The 19,034-nt window shown below is 42.4% G+C and overlaps 1 protein-coding gene across 2 annotated transcripts in view; it reads left to right on the top strand.

Annotated features, from left to right (window-relative positions):
• The first annotated feature begins 289 nt into the window (after positions 1–289).
• Positions 290–19,034, top strand: part of arhgef4 (Rho guanine nucleotide exchange factor (GEF) 4) — an 80,789-nt gene continuing 62,044 nt past the window's right edge. Inside the window, exons 1-3 of one of the 2 annotated variants that reach the window (XM_075452889.1) lie at positions 290–4,904; positions 6,175–6,444; positions 6,836–6,959. In XM_075452889.1, the coding sequence (XP_075309004.1) occupies positions 651–4,904; positions 6,175–6,444; positions 6,836–6,959 (4,648 nt within the window). In that variant the 5' untranslated portion in view covers positions 290–650. Of the gene's footprint in view, positions 4,905–6,174; positions 6,445–6,835; positions 6,960–16,715; positions 17,343–19,034 lie in introns of those variants that run through there. The other variant, XM_075452890.1, reaches the window with a different exon arrangement.

The raw sequence follows: 19,034 nt of genomic DNA, 5'->3' as shown, positions 1-19,034 counted from the left end.
GGACATGGAGGCTTGAACATTGTCATGTGACAAATTTTTTTTCTGTTATGGATAAAAATTTGAATGCAGTGAAATTACAATGCTTGAGATGAACTCAGTGGGTGGGAGTTTGAATCTTTACTGTACATAGGACATTCAAATGGACTTTTGCTTATCTAGTTTACCAGTGCTCATTTGAGGATAAGCCTTAAGATTCTTGATCGCATTGTTAAAATAGTATTGTGCTAAACTTCCTATATTGTTCCTGATTTCTATCTTCTCCTTCTCCACAGCACCAGGAAGCCCTTGAAGATTCCTCCAGCCTCTCTGAAGGATTAAGCACAGAGGCGAGGGATTTTGCTGCAAACTCCCTGGAGTTGTGTGAGAGAAGCATAGAGGGGCGTGACACATCTAATGAGTATTTTGACTCTTGCTCAAGGCACAGCAACACCTTATCAGATGTGAGTCCAGACGGAGAAGACTCTTCGGATGCTCTGTTGGGATTGGAGGACGCCTACTTTGGTTGGAAAGCAACAGAGGGCAGCTTTTGCTCTGGACACACTCAAGCTCGGAGGAGGGAGTCTGTGCCAGCTAAGGATGGCCACAGAGAAGCAACAGAGACTTGTGCTAGCCAATGCAGTTCGAGCAGAAGAAAAAGTCCAGAGATCCACATGGACCCTAGTGTTTCCTTGAAGCTTAGCACCAGGGATCTGTGCCCAGCTGAAATCCAACCCCATACACGAAACCTAAAAATTGACTTTCAGCAAGAGCAGTCTAATGTACCAACAGCGTTGAGAGAAATTAAGTTCAAGAGCAGCACCAAGCCTTTCAATTTTTATAAAAGCCAACACAACACAGACACCTTTGATGCAAAGGTAAATACTCTACCAGACACTCAAGAAGTGAAGGTGCAACCTGAAGAAAGCAATCCCATTCAACTCAATGAATCTACATTCTCAGAATCTTGCATTATATATATAGAGGACAAAATTGTGGAAACACAGCAACAGCAAAGCACACGTAAACACAACACATGGCCACTCACTAGAAATACAGATATCAAAAGTAGAAAGAAAGAACATGAAGAAAAATTTGAAATCTATAACGTTCTGGATAATGGTACACAAACTCTTGAACTACTCAGCACTCATTCTGAAAAGAGAAATGCGGTTTTAAAAAGATGCAACAGTTTCACGGAACATGGAAAACATTTTGAGGACTTAGTCAATGAGGACAGGGAAATACGAGATGTGAAGGTCCACAGCAAGGACAAAAAGGACCAAAATAAGAATTTAAGGACATGTTATAGAACACATCACAAAGTTGAGAGAAAATGTAACTCACATCTAGCTGTTACAAATGCCACTGATGCAGTAAAATGTGACACTAAGATAGAACACACAGACTGCGAGTCAATCACAAAAACTGCCATACTAAGTGCAAACATCTCTGAAGTACTTGGCACAAAGTCAAAATGTGTATCACAGAACACAAATTTGTTGTCCATAGTCACACCTAAACCGCAAGTCAGTGTGGTGGCAAAGGAGGTGGATTGTTATTGCTCACAAGCCCAGCATGAAGAAAGCCTTAACAGAGGATTATCAGAGATCCTCCCTCAGGTAACAAATTCTGAGGACAAGGCATGTGTGCAGGATGTTTGTTTCCAGGAGAGGTATACTACAGCAGAAGAAACTAAATCACCTCGGGCATTGAATGAAATCTCTACTTCCATCTCATTTTCCAAAAAAACAACAATCTATTTTCCATTGGATACCGGTGTTACTGACTTGACTGCTGCTCCAAAACTAGCCTTATCTGTTCTGTCAGGAGACTTAGACAGGAGGGAGCTCACTCAGTGGCAATCAGGTCCAAATAATCCTCAGAGTACAAGGTCACAATTCTGCCTCATTCCAGATCGAACCCAAAATGTAAGCCCTAATTGCTTGGTTCAGGTGGGCGACAGAGTAGAAAAAGCCCCTCATAGGCAGGTCCTTTCTGTGGAAAAGCTTTCAGAGAGGACACAACCAGGCCCTGAATCAACTCAGTTCTGTTCTGACCCTGGAAAGGGGCATGAGGAATGTCACCTTCATCACCCTCTCCTGGATACTCTGTCATTTTTTTCTGACAAAAGAGGAGCAGAGAATTCCTCCCCTCTATTAAAAGACAATCTCATAGAAGGCAAGGCATGTGTAAGATCACCCTGTTCCCTTCTATGGCCTAAAGAGGAACGGAAGAGGGGGAACGATCATGTTCATCTTGCCCAGGAACAAGCTGTGGAAACAGTAAGTAAAGACTATCTTTGGAAGTCAAAACTTGGCTCAGCTGAACGTTTGGAGAGCAGTAGGCTGAGAGTTTTCAAAGAAATTACCAATGATCCTAATGCTTATTTTGCTCAGCCTCTGCCTAACAAGGGAGAAAAGATGTCAACACTTGATGTTTCTACTGAGTCAATCCAAGACAAGAATGTAGTTCAACAAACAAACATAAAAAGCCATGTCAGCTCAGTTACTAGTCATTGGAAACAGGCTGAGCTGAAAGTTGAGATACCTGAACCCCCCTGTAGCCTCAAATCCTCTCTCTTACTGTCGGACTCCAACAATAATCCCAAGACCAATGTAAAAGGGGTGTGGATAGAGAAGGGTGTTGATTGTTCCTCAAGGGAGGTCCAGAGCAACTGCAAAATTAATGAGAACATATTTTTTTCCCTGGTTGAACCATCAAAAGGTGTGAGCCTCAACTTTTTTGAGGATGTAGTCAAGCCCCAGGAAGATTCAGAGGTTGTCTTGCCTTCTGTTGATGACAGACCCCGTTGGGACAGTGAAGACTTGGTACCCATAATAGATAAAGATCTTGATAACCACGGTCACAAAAGCATAGCTCATGTAGACAACCTACAGAAACTGACGGAACAGAAGTATATAGAGGCTGGTATTGTTATAGGAAGTTGGGACTGCTGTAACTCAGAAAAAAATAAAGACAATAAGGTTACAGTGTCAAGTTCAGAATTGGACAGTGAATTTAAAGAGGAGAGGCAAGATCTTAACCAGATGGGGGACCATAGCTTACCTAGTCAAATAGACTTGTTAGGATCATCAGAAGACTGTACGATTAAGCACAAAAAAAACACAGTTTCACAAGAAGAAGTGAAGCTTGCATGGCATTCATACCCTAATAACAGCCTCAAACTGGTTGCTGGTAATAGTTTGTTGCCAATACTGGAGGCTGATTGTTCAATGGAAGAAGTATTGCCTAGTAAGACATTGGAGATTGAGTTAATAATGAAGAAAAAGGAAGAAAAAACACCCATAAATCCTTCTGAGGAGGGGATTTTACTTAGGAATATTGTCAACATTTCGGGAGGCATCTCCAGGCCAAAGCCTCCACACCAGCACACTGTGCAGGAATTGAAATCTTTAATCACAACTGAGTTGGAATCCGAGATGAACTCAGTACTTCCTGTCCTTTGCATTGGTAGTGAAAAGCACTGTACACCTATGACTGTTGCCAATGATGCATTGTCCTACACCACAGCTAACAGCAATGAGATGAGGGATCCACCGTTTGCTATTTCAGCAAGTAATATCAATTATGAAAAAATAGCCAAAAGAGACAGATCAAAAGGCACCCAGACTGGAGAAAAAGTCTCAAAGTTTTCTATGTTTTCTAAAATGCCTTCTTTTAGAAGGATGAAGGTCTCAAAACCTGCAAAAAATGAAGGAGTTCTGACTTCATCAGATGGAGGGAGCGAAGGCTTCCTGTCTGAACAAGGGTCACAGTGGGACCCTTCAGATGATGAGGTTTTTGTCAGAGATGATATCCTTTACCAGTCAGGCCACCAGGCAGTATCCCCAGTGCATTATGAGATAAAAAAAGAAGACAATAGCTCCATCTCTCCTTCTCCCATCACTTGCTATGTCCATCAATTTGTGAACCAAGGAAATAGTTGTGAGGATAAGGGGGGACCAAGCTCAGACAACCACTTGAGGCAAATCCAGTCACTTAATGGGCAGAGCTACAAAAGGAGCAAGAGCAATGACAGTTTAAACATCTCTATGCGCTTTGCACAAGCACACAAGTCCCTCTCTAGCCTGTTTGAGTCTTTTTTACTGGATAAGGAGAATAATGAACAGGCCACCATGAACATTGATATTGATTCTGGTAACGTTAATCAATCCTGGAGAAAGCTTAAAAAAAACATGCAGCCTGGTCATCTGAAAAGAACTATTTCAGCACCAGAGGGGGAAAGTAGCAAAACTGCTTCTGAGCATTACCATGGAGACTTAAACTCCTCACCACTCCAGGACGGACTCACCAGCCCAGGATCACCATCCTTTCTCAGAACGCTTCGCCACACTGATCCTATTTCCAAGAGGGGAGTTCCGCAAAGGAGTGGAAATGAAAACCCCAAAGGATGTAAATCTGAAGGGCCGAGGAGAAAATGTCCACCTAATAGTCTACCTACCATGCTATGTCTGTACTGCCAACCTCCAGTTTTAGATGACGCCACAGTCCAACAGCCTAATTACACAAGCCCCATTTCACCTACGAGCCCCTTCTTATCAGCCAGAAGTAGTAATCTGAATTCGCCATCTTTTTCCAGATCTGACACACTGGCCAGTGAGGGACTGGCTGGGCCCCCTCTTAGGCCAATGAGCCCTAAACCTAACAGCCCTAGGCCACCAGCTCAGCGCAGAATTTTTCACTATCCTTACTCAACAAGAGCCAGTTCTCTCTCTTCTATCCTTCGGGGCCAGTCAATCAGTGTGGAGGGATTGACAAATCCCCCTGAAAGACCAAAGACCCTAAAACCCTCTGCTAGCCCTCTGGGGGCTTTTGCTTTTAGTCCTCTGGATGCAGCAAAAGGCAGAATAGACAGTCAGTCACACATCAGTCTCTATGACACTGGCTCCATCAATGAATTGGAGGTAAGAAAAAATTAGTTTGTTTTGCAAAAGGCACATTTTGAGAGATATATGTATGTATATGTATGCACAATGTTTTGAAACGATCACATGGCCCTTATTCAAGAGTCTTACTCTTTGACCTACCTATTTCTCTGCCGGTTTCAACAATGGTCATAAACAGCCAGGTCAGAATAACTTCAACACCAGCACCCCCCTCTGGCCTCCTCCCACATGTAACTTAAGTCTTCCATAAACAAGCTGCTTCAAGTATTTTCCCCAAGTTTGACACTCACATAGAAAACATCATCATTGAAGATTGCAAACTGTAGATTCATCATGTAATTAGAACAAGTCTTCGGTTATTTTCTTATATTATGAGAAAATTTATGTGAAAAAGGCGGAATTGCAGTGTCATGCTCAATGCTTGAGAGTTGGCACTCCCGCCCTCTTCTTAACTTCACACTTTGAGGAGCTGCATTAGCTTCTTCTTTTCATGTTTTTGCCATCACACTTAGAAAAAGTTGCTGATAAACTTGATTTATGATAAAGTATAGGTTTTCAAAGTGGGAGGTGGGCCTTCACAGAGGGGCTGCAGATAGTTTCAAGTGAGGCTCAGTTTATGGAAATGAAGAAATATAATATTAGTTATTGAGTTACTTATCACAAGGAGATCGCATAAAATAGCCTAAATGTGTGATATTTAGTTAAAGAGACTTAATAGATACATTAATTTTAGAGAAATTTACTGGCTTTCAAAAGAGACAAAACAACCACAAACAGTCCAATGAACACAGATTTAAAACAACCTAGAAATGCAAGACTGAAAGACATGCAAAATTGCAGTAGTCAGACTTGTGTATGAGAGTACAATTTCTCAAAGTTTGGGAGGCATGCTGTTTTATAAAGAAAAGAATTGATATGAACATGTCTTTCATTGCAGTCATTTATAGTTTTTGGTTTTAAATCTATAGAAAACTTGTACCTGGCAGTTAGATCAGCACCACGACCACCTTCTCCAGCCTTGGCTGATTGGTCAACTCAAGTGCCATGTGACTCTGTTTCAATCAAAACAAAACATTGCAAGCATACATTAACCTAAACATTTTTTTTTATTATCTATTTATTTTTCTTATCATGTTGCACATGTCTGTAATTTCCTCAAGCATATTTATATATTCATAATAAAAGGTAGAATAAAAGTATTGGGTTGTTTTCTTAGGGTTAAAGGGAGGGATTCATTTAGAAAATGTGACTGTGACATTAACTAATCAGTTAACTGTACACTCAAAAGGTGACACAAAACAATGGAAGATCTACCAGCCACTCCAGAGTAAGAAAGCAGATGGAGGTGAAGAACGAGAAGAAGGCTTCTGTGTTTCGTTGTGGGAGACTTTGCGACTCGTTGGATGTGAACCACGATGGAATTTGCCAGCAACAAAGACAAAAGTTTATAGATGACCTCTGGATTGAGGAGCAAAAGAAATATAAATGCAAACTGGCTAGAGGCACAAGAGGCAGCATGGGCCAACTCAACGCACTGTTATCTGAGACGATGGACAAAGTAAGATGTGGCCACAGTGCTGTGAGCTGCCAGACCAAAGATCAAAACCTTGAGAGTCTTTGTCATCCTACTTTTTTTCCACCTCTATCTCACTTCTTAATTTCTGTTCTTCCTGGACAAATTGTTTACTTTAATGGCTTCTAACCATTTTTCTTGGATATAACGCCTGGGCATCTCAGTCCTTTCACTTTCTGCTTCCTTCATGAACTCCCTATCTGATCTATTTCTCAGTACTTTACACATTTCCATTCATACTGCATTGTTTTCTTTGAAAATTATTCAGTCATGTTCAGTAGTTGATTTTCTGTTTTCTGTCATATATAGTTCTTTAGGAAGATGATGCCCAATAGTTATTATGTCAGTAGTATGAAATAATTCTCCATTTCCACAGACAGATACTGAAGCCACTTTGGAGCCCATAGAGGCCTTCCGGGGGATGCCCCTCAAGAGCCATTGCTTCTCTCAGAGCACCCCTATTGGTCTTGACTGCCTTGGTTGGAGAAGAGGCATCTTCTGTAAGTACCTAATTTGGTTAAGTCTTCAGTGTGTTAGATACTGTGCTGTTCTCAGATTGACCGTGTGCTGTCGAGTTATTAACTGTTATTGGAGCATTTCAACCTGTGGCACCTGTAGTCAATAGATAATGTCTCTAACCAAACTCTACTGGCACACATCTTGAGTGACTCAAGATGTGTCAAGGTTAAAGTTTTTTGGTGAGAATTTTACTGCCATGGAGTTGACTGGCAGTATAACTTTTAGAACTTATTCCTGCAACTATAAATATTGTAGAGCCTAAATTGATTTCTATTAACAGTTTATTTATGAACTAAAGAACTATACCTGTAAAATATTGTAAGAATTATAAAGTAAAAATTTAATTTGAATTTTGAGAATTAGTTGAAAACATGACCGCTGGTACAGGCTCCAGCCCCCCCGTGACCCGACCGACGGATTAAGCGGGTATAGAAAATGGATGGATAGTTTGAAACATTATAAAGTAACCCATTAAAAAAAAGTTTCATACTACTAACTGTTTCCTTGCCCCCAACAAATTTGAACAATGGATATAAAACCGTGCAAAGACCACAAGAAGTTGACATTGGACCAGTGGAAGAATGCCACGGTATCTGTGCCGCCCTCGTTATATGTTCCGAATATAATGTCAAGGTGTGGTGTAGAAGGGGAGGACACGGATGCGGACTTTCAAAAAAAGGTAACAGGTTTATTCACAAAAACAAAGTAAAAACAAAAAGCACGGCAGAGCCGGATTCAAAATACTTGACTTAATACTTGGAAAAACAAAACAAAATTACTTGACATGGCATGGAATAAATACTTAACTTAGTCGTTGAAACGTGGCATGAGAACTAACCGCAACAACAGTAACAGGAACATCAACAAAGATCCGGCAAAACTGAAAGGGGAGGCAGGAAACTAAATAGGGAGTGAGTGATTAAGTGAGTGGGTGCAGCTGGTGGGGAATGAACAGGTGAGGGGAATGAACTAATGGCAAAACCTAAAACTCAAAACCTGGACATGAACTGAACACAAAAACATAACCTAAACATGAAAACTAAAAACATGAGTCTCTGGGCGTGACAGAGCCCCCCCCTCAAGGGGTGGATCCCAGACATCCCACAAAAGTCCAAGGGTGGGAGGGAGGGGCTCGAAGCCGGTCGGGGAACCAGAAACGGGCGTGGTACCGGCTTCGGGCAGCAGGAGGCAGTGGTCTGGCAGACGCCCAGACCGCAGACGGCGTAGCCGGAACAGGCGGTGGTCTGGCGGACGCCCAGACCGCAGACGGCGTAGCCGGAACAGGCGGTGGTCTGGCGGACGCCCAGACCGCAGACGGCGTAGCCGGAACAGGCGGTGGTCTGGCGGACGCCCAGACCGCAGACGGCGTAGCCGGAACAGGCGGTGGTCTGGCGGACGCCCAGACCGCAGACGGCGTAGCCGGAACAGGCGGTGGTCTGGCGGACGCCCAGACCGCAGACGGCGTAGCCGGAACAGGCGGTGGTCTGGCGGACGCCCAGACCGCAGATGGCACAGCAGGAACAGGCGGTGGTGGTCTGGCGGACGCCCAGACCGCAGATGGCGCAGGAGACGGCGGTGGTCTGGCGGACGCCCAGACTTCCGTCGGCGTGGCGGCAGGAGACGGCGGTGGTCCGGCGGACGCCCAGACCCCCGATGACGTGGCAACAGGCGATGATCCGGCGGACGCCCGGACCCCCGATGACGTGGCAACAGGCGGTGATCCGGCGGACGCCCGGACCCCCGATGACGTGGCAGCAGGAAGCGGTGGTCTGGCGGGCGGCCAGACATCCCGTGGCGTGGCAGCAGGAGGCGGTGGTCTGGCGGGCGGCCAGACATCCCGTGGCGTGGCAGCAGGAGGCGGCGGTCTGGCGGGCGGCCAGACATCCCGTGGCGTGGCAGCAGGAGGCGGTGGTCTGGCGGGCGGCCAGACATCCCGTGGCGTGGCAGCAGGGGGTGGGGACCGTCCCACGGTCGGACGGACCTCCGACGGGGGGGGAGCCCCCCCTTTAAGGGATGGATCCCAGACATCCCCAAAGTCTGGGGGTGGGAGGGAGGGGCTTGAACTAGTGAGTCCATGTCGGGCTCTGCCGCCTTATGGTCAGGCCCGGAGGCCTCTTGGTCGTGGTCAGGCCCTGCGGCCTCTTGGTCAGGCCCTGCGGCCTCGTGGTCAGGCCCTGCGGCCTCGTGGTCAGGCCCTGCGGCCTCGTGGTCAGGCTCTAAAGCCTCGTGGTCAGGCCCTGTGGCCTCTTGGTCGTGGTCAGGCTCTAAAGCCTCGTGGTCAGGCCCTGCAGCCTCGTGGTCAGGCCCTGCAGCCTCGTGGTCAGGCCCTGCGGCCTCGTGGTCAGGCCCTGCGGCCTCGTGGTCAGGCCCTGTGGCCTCTTGGTCATGGTCAGGCCCTGTGGCCTCGTGGTCAGGCCCTGTGGCCTCGTGGTCAGGCCCTGTGGCCTCGTGGTCAGGCCCTGTGGCCTCGTGGTCAGGCCCTGTGGCCTCGTGGTCAGGCTCTAAAGCCTCGTGGTCAGGCTCTAAAGCCTCGTGGTCAGGCTCTAAAGCCTCTTGGTCAGGCCCTGTGGCCTCTTGGTCGTGGTCAGGCTCTAAAGCCTCGAGAACCGCTGGGGCCGGGGCCAGCTCTGGAACCGCTGGGGCCGGGGCCAGCTCTGGAACCGCTGGGGCCGGGGCCAGCTCTGGAACCGCTGGGGCCGGGGCCAGCTCTGGAACCGCTGGGGCCGGGGCCAGCTCTGGAACCGCTGGGGCCGGGGCCAGCTCTGGAACCGCTGGGGCCGGGGCCAGCTCTGGAACCGCTGGGGCCGGGGCCAGCTCTGGAACCGCTGGGGCCGGGGCCAGCTCTGGAACCGCTGGGGCCGGGGCCAGCTCTGGAACCGCTGGGGCCGGGGCCAGCTCAGGAACCGCTGGGGCCGGGGACTGGGATGCTGGAGTGGTGAGGGAGGGTGTGTACAGCGCGGCTACCTTCTGTGGCTCCAGGCCAAAGATATCCAGCATGGCAGCGCGCTGTACACACCTCACCTCTTCCCAGATGTGCGTCACTCCTGACATGTGCAGGAGGACCTGCTTCTGTAAAAAAAAGTCAATGAGCTCATTGGAAGAGTTCAGTTTCTCCCAGGAGGTGCAGCTCGATCCCGCTAGGCACCAGAAGTCCCCAGCCAGCTCCCAGAAGGCAGTGTAGTCCGCCGCGTCCATTTCTGGCCGGATCTTTCTGTCAAGGTGTGGTGTAGAAGGGGAGGACACGGATGCGGACTTTCAAAAAAAGGTAACAGGTTTATTCACAAAAACAAAGTAAAAACAAAAAGCACGGCAGAGCCGGATTCAAAATACTTGACTTAATACTTGGAAAAACAAAACAAAACAAAATTACTTGACATGGCATGGAATAAATACTTAACTTAGTCGTTGAAACGTGGCATGAGAACTAACCGCAACAACAGTAACAGGAACATCAACAAAGATCCGGCAAAACTGAAAGGGGAGGCAGGAAACTAAATAGGGAGTGAGTGATTAAGTGAGTGGGTGCAGCTGGTGGGGAATGAACAGGTGAGGGGAATGAACTAATGGCAAAACCTAAAACTCAAAACCTGGACATGAACTGAACACAAAAACATAACCTAAACATGAAAACTAAAAACATGAGTCTCTGGGCGTGACATATAACTCGGCAGGAAGATAAACACCTTTCGTTCATCAAAACTCTGAAGACAGTGATCAGTTTGTCCACAGGTTAATTGACTAGTAAAAGGTGAAACTGAGAACTTACAAAAAAGAAACATGCTTATAAAATGTACTTCTTATACAGTATATAATCTTGGTAATACACTGTACGATACTTTTATCAGAAATCAAATTACTCCTTCTTTAACTTTTTAACTCCCTCATGCTTACATATGAACTGCTTATGTATTGCTTAAATCTATCAACAAAGTAACCTTTTGAGTTTAAATGTGTTCTCACTCATACTATTTACTGTCTTATAAAGATAATTTAAACTGTAAAGGAATCTGTGAATTAGCTAAGTAGCCATTTTACGTACCAACATTCACAGAAATAATATTGTCATCAAATCCACAAACAACTCTTAAAACAACAAATAATTCAACGAAAGAACATATCATAAGATTATGTAAGGCATGAGATGTAGGCAGATGTCTTTAGATAGAAACAGGCAGCTGGACTAGCTGTTTTACTGTCATGCGCCTCCACTTCCTGTTTTTCTTAAAGGGCCATTACTAACAAATGAAACAATGAATTGAACACGCAAAAACATACTAACTAAAATACAACATTTTTAGTTAATATTATGATTTTGTTCAGTATCTGACAAATCATCATTTATGCTTCTTTCTTGTTCATGTTAAATATTTGTATGGAATATGCTCCAAGAAGCTCTTGATCGTGATTGCCTGACTTCAATTTTGAAGCATGGAGGTAGTTCTGTGATGGTTTGACCAGCGATATCTTAGAATGTTCTTGGTACTCTAACACTCCTGTGTATTTGTCAGTTTTGGTGACTGTCTATTGCTAAATATTGGCGCCACCTTTAGGATGATAATGAGCAGAATCACACACAGAATAATGAGACATACATGAATGCTTTTCAGATTCATTACTTTTGTGTTCACAGCCAAAAGGGCCAAACAAAAGTTCTGCAGGTTTAACGACAAATTTAGTCAATGATCCAGTGTGTAGGATGTTGTGACATTTAGGAATAATTTTTATTCTGAAACCAATGACTACAGTACACTGTTACAACTTTGCATGTGACCTGCTGTCTGCAGTCAGTTCTTACTGCAGCTCAGAATTTCTTTCTTTCCACCAAGATAAAACAAAAAAAAGAACCAATGCAACATCAGATTCTGTATGGGAATGTGCGGTTACATGTGCAGTGACTTGATTACTTGCTTATTTAGCTTTTTTTTTTATAGAGCTAATAATACAGCTCTCACAGTATTTTGGATTTGCTAACACAAAAATTACCAGTGTAACTCATGTGGCATTAAAAGCAGGTGGTGCTTCACCTCCTAAATTGTTCAACTTATAGGTGTGCAATATTTTTGTTCCCTTTATATGAATAAAGTAGTGCTGTAAAATGATTACAGTCTTGAAGCGCCAGACTTTTTTTTTTTTTTTTACTATTATACAACTTTTCATAAATAAGATTACAATTAAGATTACATAATTACAATTATGATTACAATTAATTGAATTCCAATTGGCTTGAATTGGACTTTATTATCTAAGTGCCTTGAGATGACATTTGTTGTATTTGGCGCTATATAAATAAAAATGAATTGAATTGAATTAAGATAATAGTATTTCAAACTGCTGCTTATTAAAACAATTAGTTTAAAGGGTTTTGCTTTTGATGAGTGCTTCTTTTTTTACACATAAAACTCTCTCTATATATGCCCACATCTTTGGTTAAAAAATACTGTTCCATTTGATGAAGATGAAATCTCCTTAAAAAAAAGAAGCGCTGAAATGCTTGGTTTAATATTGCTTTATAAGAAATGATCTTTGATGATCACTGAAGTAATTTTCCTTCAGAAAAGTTTTGTTCAGTTTGAGGTTTGGACAAAGCAAACAATGTGATCAGGTCACTCTTGGTTCAGATTATTTTCTGAGATTCTGAATCAGTCAACTGAGAATCTAACAAAAAAAAAAACAAAACAATAATCAGAGTCAGTTATTCCTAAGAGATCAGTTTTCATTGTTTAAGATGTGAAGTAGTAGTTATACAATGTTGTTTTAGTATGTTTACCTCAGTAATGCATTTGAATACTTTTTCCACTACTTTAAGATTTAAAATGAAGCTGAGCTGACTGAGTGGCTCTTTCACTGTCTGCTGAATGAGGCTAACAGAGACTCTATGTACTGTGTATGTATATGGATTTATATATATATTGTGTTTACTAAATCAGTATAATTCCATTAAGGTTGAAATTTTCTTCTATTTTTTTTATTTACATCAGGGCTGTCAAACTCAAATACACAGTGGGCCAAAAGTTTAAACTTGGACAAAGTCACGGGCCAACATTAATATTTATTGAAAAATATTCCACCAGACCTTTTCATATGGTCCCAAATAAGTTTTGCCTAAACACTGAATATAACCAACGCTTAATACTATACAATATAAAACTTAATATTGCACACATGCAAAATCGAATTTCAAATTAAAAAAACACATCAATGGCATTCATTTCTTAAATAATATTTAAATAGAAATCGTATGCCTCTTTTTCTATTTGCAACCCTCTGACAGTAACCTTTTTTCCACAGGCTAATAATAAATTTGAAAATAAAATAACAATAATAAACTAATTTACAAATAATAATATCTTTCAATGAAAGTGCAACCATTCAAGCCCATGTCTGGGAGTAGCAAGAAAAAATGCATAGAGAAAACTTTAATTATATCTTGGTTTGCTACACTGATCTACTCTGATGTGTCCAAGCCAGATACCTGGCATCTCTTCTTGGATGCTAGTTCATCAATGTCTGGGCTGAGGCTCTTGAGGAAATCCTCAGGATCGAGCGAAGGTGTTCATCAGTCAGACGTCTCCTGTGAGATGTTTTGGTCATCTTCATCGAGGAGAATAGTTGCTCACATAGATAAATACTGCCGAACATGGAGATCATCTGAGCAGCTTGGGTGCAGAGCTGAGGCATCGTGTCAGGGATGAAATGTGGAAACTGTGCAGCGCCCATTGCATCATACTTTGACTTCATCGCGTCACTACACTGGAGTTTAATCAGCAGAACCAAAACACCAGCAGAGCATTCTGGGATTTGTAGTATTAGCGGTACATGCGCTGTATAATACCGGCAGGCCTCACGGGCCAAATATAATTACACTGCAGGCAAAATTTGGCCCGTGGGCCAGAGTTTGACACCCCTGATTTACATGAACTAAATTGTAGACTTGTCTTCAAAAAATGGCAGTGCAGTGAAAGCATTTTTCAGCTTTGCAGAGGTACTGTCGGGCACTAACATTCTGAATCCATTCTTTCGGACGTTCTTGTGGCGAGGTCGGTGGTTTTGCTGCACATGTCCTTAATGTAATTAGATTCGCTAGACTAAAGTAAATGGGAAGATGAACTAAAAGTACAGTGCCACCCCTGTCATTCTCTGAGACTGAGAATGAAACAGCACACACATAATAAAGCCACTTTAATCTTTCTACACAATACTTTGCATTATCCTTCTGATATCCAGCCGAGCAGAAATAATCTACATATTGATATGTCTCCTGTGCTTGTGTAATCTTCTTTAAAGTGGTTTAATTTGACCTAAACCCTTTAGTAATGTGGCCTGATGATGACAAGTCATATTGTCAGCCGTGGAATCGTGTGCCTTTAGCCTCAGCTTTTAGAAGCCATAGCTCTTTTGCCAACTGTGAATCAGGTGCCAAAGCTGCATTTGAGTTTGGACTCAATTTTAAATACGGTGCAAAAAAAGAAAGGTTTCTAAAGGGAATTTCAATGAATGTCATGGAAAGTATTTGGTGAGAAATAAAAGAAGTTTTAAAATCAAATCATCAAACCCATATTCCATATAGGATGTTCTCTTTCTTCCTTTTTTGCCTAGACAGACATTTTCAACATTTCGAATGGTTTGGAAATGGCCTTGTTATATGTTCCGAATATAACTCGGCAGAAAGATAAACACCTTTCGTTCATCAAAACTCTGAAGACAGTGATCAGTTTGTCCACAGGTTAATTGACTAGTAAAGGGTGAAACTGAGAACAGACTAAAAAGAAACATGCTTATAAAATGTACTTCTTATACAGTATATAATCTTGGTAATACACTGTACGATACTTTTATCAGAAATCAAATTACTCCTTCTTTAACTTTTTAACTCCCTCATGCTTACATATGAACTGCTTATGTATTGCTTAAATCTATCAATAAAATAACCTTTTGAGTTTAAATGTGTTCTCACTCATACTATTTACTGTCTTATAAAGATAATTTAAACTGTAAAGGAATCTGTGAATTAGCTAAGTAGCCATTTTTTCGTACCAACATTCACAGAAATAATATTGTCATCAAATCCACAAACAACTCTTAAAACAACAAATAATTCAACGAAAGAACATATCATTTCGAATGGTTTGGAATGCTATTAAATATAATGGTTCTAGTACTATTTGTCCCGTAGACTTGTCAGTAACCGCTTCAGAGCAGATTCATATCTCTGTTAGAACAGCTCAAAAAATGGCAGTGCATAAAATATGCATTTTCTGCACACACAGAAGAAATAAATCTTCTGTGTGTGTATGTTTTGTTCCACAGTGTCACAGTCAGCCTCAGCTATCATTCCATTTGCTGATGTTTGTGGGCTGACAGAGCACAACACTGAAGTCTGAGCTTTAACACAAAACTGTAAATTGACTGTAGAAAGAATAAATGACGGACAACACGGCTATAAAGTGACTGAATGTGAAGAATCTATTTATTTACATAAAATCTAAAGTTTATATACACCTGAATCACAAAATACAAAAGCCAAACTCTGTCTCCTTATGGAAAATTTGGGTTTTACTTTTCTAGATATGGACATGCCACAGAATGTGTTGTCAGTGATAGTTAAGCATTCAAAAGAATAAATGGGCCGAGAAAAAACATTTATTTTGCTTTGTGTCCAAAATGATGCTGCTCTTCTTTTTTTTTATTGTATTTTTTTCTCAGAAAATCTCTGAACTTTCATGGTGTAGGATAGGAAATCAAAGAATATTGTAATAATATGTGCCTTTTTTTTACTGAGGACTTTCAAAGCTTTACACCGCTGAGCTATTAATTAAATCATAGATCTACTAACCCCATATATGCCTAACAGCCATCATTTAATGCTTTGGGAGATTCTTTTTTGCTTTCTTTTTCTTGGCACTGATAAATTAGCAAACAATAAGTAGTAGTTTTGTGTGGTTATACTTCTCAGGACCATTCTTTCATTGTCTGGTTATCTTAAACTGTTTTGATGATGGTTTAAAATATTCTGAATTTGAAACCTTAAAATTGTACTTAGGTAACAATACTGCCATCAGCCTTCAAAACCGGATATCTTTCAAACCATGATTTATTATTCTGTTATTATGTATAATGTAAATATGAACAGCCGTATTTACATTAATTAACAATAGCATACCAGACGTTTAACATTAAATCTAATATTTTATATTCAATTACTACATGACTTTTTCTCACTTATATTATTTACTTTAGCTTAGCATTCATTACTAAGCTGGTTATGGACTGAGATATACTTTCATAGCCACATTATGCTTCCTTATGGGGACAAAAATCATGTCTTCATAACATGATTCATAACATCTCAGGGAAAATGCATGTTTTCACATCCAGGGTAAGGTTAGAGTATGAGCTAGGATAAGGCAAGTAGTTGTTATGGTTAGAGTAAGCCCTTAGAGTATAATAAAAGTCAGTTCAATGTCCTCAGAGGCCATGGATACAGGCCTCTGTGTATGCATGTCTGTATGTTTTGGAGAGCAGAGGGAGGGTTGGCATTTTTCATTCTTCACCTTAATGGATCTTACTCCATTAGTGAGCCAAACACTGTTGCTAGCAGGCAAACAGCATGGTTGAGCCACATAAACCCCCCTGCAGGACCCCCACTGATGTCAGCCTGCCAGAGCGAGAGAGAGGGAGAGAGGGAGAGAAAGAGAGAGAGAAAACAAACTGTGTGAGTTGATGTGAGGAAATGAAGCACTGTCCAACCATTTGCAAAGAGAGACCAATAAATATAGGAGCAGGGAGGGAATAGAGAGGAGCTGTTGGATGGGAGTCGATCCTTTGCAGTGAGTTAAAGGGAGGAGAGGACTGCTGCTACAACCGTCCTGTTCTGTGTATGGGAGGAGAAAACACCAAGTTGACAGCTGAAGCTTACCTCAGCGAATAGTATAGCAGATATCAGGAGCCAGGAGGCTCCCTCCTCCTCCTCCTTCGCTGCGTTTTCTTACCATTGGGAAAATAAGCTACCTGCTTACCCGCTACCTCGCCGCTTCTTCATTTCCCTTATTCCTCACTGCGAACTTCTATTCCCCCCTCCCTGTTGTGAGTCCTGATAGAAATGCGGACCCAGCAGGGCTCGGAGGGGGGCGTGCCCCTGCCCGGGGGCAGCTGTGGCAGTAGCGGCAGTGGCAGCTCTGGGCTATCGCCGGGGTCCGAGTCAGACGGAGGGAGCCCAGTAGGCGGAGGGGTAGATAGCATGGTAGACGGAGGTCTCGGTGTGGGTGGATGTATGGGTGGAGGCGGAGGTGGAGGCAGCTTGGGCGGCACTCTGAGGGGGGTCCTGTCTCGTTATTGGAGCTTGGAGAGTCTCCACTCCACCACAGGTAAGTGTCCTGCGCACACGATGCAGGTCCGTGACCATCTGTCGCAAAATCAATGCTGCAATATTTGATTAGTCATTTACTTATTATAAAGCAATTAGTTTACATTGATACACATACATACCTCGTACTTAATGTGACCTTACATGCTGACACACTGCCATGTGTACATTTTTCAGAATTGAATTGGATTGGATTGGTTGTATAGCGGCTGTGTATACGCGTCATGCCCGCTGCTGTGTTAATGTTTAGGGTGGGCCGACTGTTTGGCTCTCTTGTCATGCAGAAAGAGCCAGAAAAATGTCATCACCTTCCCTTAAAGCACCGTGTCTTGTGATATGAAATCTGTGTACAGGTCTGTAACACTCGGCTATGAATTAAATCGACTGCTCGTTGTCAAGGTTGCACTCATGGTTCTTTATCTGTATGATTGAGCATTTTCAGCAACCGAAAACAGTTTTTGCCAGTTTGACAATAACAGCACAGTGATGAGATAAGAGAGGGATGGAAGACAAACGGTACACCGACAGACAAACCAGTACTAATCACGGTTACAAGGTCAGTGTCTGAGGAGTCTGAAAACCTTAGGTCACCAGGAAACTCATGGAAGACATATTTTCTCCTTAAATCGTTCTTTAAAAGGAGATGATGTACATGTCTAAAATACTTAAACTAGCTGATCACTTTTCTTGTTTTAGTTCATCTCAGTTCTAAAAAAATATTTAATTCTCAATGTACAGGAATAAATTATTCTTTCCAAAGATGAGCATTCTTTGACAGAAGTATTGATAATTTAATTGGCCTAAATCTCTAAAGTAGACCAAGCATTTTTATATAATGACCAGATTACTACATTTTATAAACTGGAATTGCAAATGAAATTTTCTTCATGCATATTTTCATAAATGGTGTTTTTGTCAGAGACATTTGTTTTGCTGGTCATTTCATTGGCACAAGCTGCAGGCCTTTCTGTTGTCTTATAACGGTGCCTGCTGGCACGTGTCTACATTGTTTTTGTACATCAGTAGTTGATCATGCTCCTTTTGAACTTCATATGCTTGCTCTCCACACACATAGTTGTCTATTTTCATGTTGTTGTCATGGGACAGCAGTTTTTTAAAGGAAGACCAGAAAGAAGCATAAACACCCCAGCCAAATGTTTTTTTGAGTTGAGGAATGAAAACTGGGTGCAGCAAAATCAGTGAACAGGAAACATTTTATCTCCTTACACTGTGACATTTAGTCAGGCTCTGCCTCATTGAAATGGAATCTTATTAGCATTATTGTGACTCCTGGTCTTTGTTATTCCAGTTATATCAGCCTATGCGTGTGTGTTCAGCAGTAGTTTTTATCTTGTACAGGATGTAGGCTTATTATGTGCGAGGACTGACATATGTTTCGAAGCTTCTGCTGTTGCCATGGTAATCAGCATCCAAATCACAATTCAAATGCTTTTATTATTCACCTCTTTTCTTTTTTTAACTTTGCACTTTTCTTTGTAAATGGTGTCCGCAATAGTGCTCAGTTTATCTAAATTTTGAGTCAGTTTATGATGATAGAGTTCTTCAAACCATTTGATGGCATTGGATTAGCAGCAATACTTCATCAGTTTCTCCAGTGGATAACTGAGCTTGTCCTCTGATGGTTCTCCTCACACCACAAATGATAGATGATATTTCTCCTAATCCTTGTACT

This window comes from Odontesthes bonariensis, chromosome 20 (genome assembly GCF_027942865.1).
Source record: "Odontesthes bonariensis isolate fOdoBon6 chromosome 20, fOdoBon6.hap1, whole genome shotgun sequence".
Classification (NCBI taxonomy): Eukaryota; Metazoa; Chordata; class Actinopteri; order Atheriniformes; family Atherinopsidae; genus Odontesthes; species Odontesthes bonariensis.
Note: the sequence above shows the minus strand (reverse complement) of the source record. Positions and strands in the feature narration are given on the sequence as shown.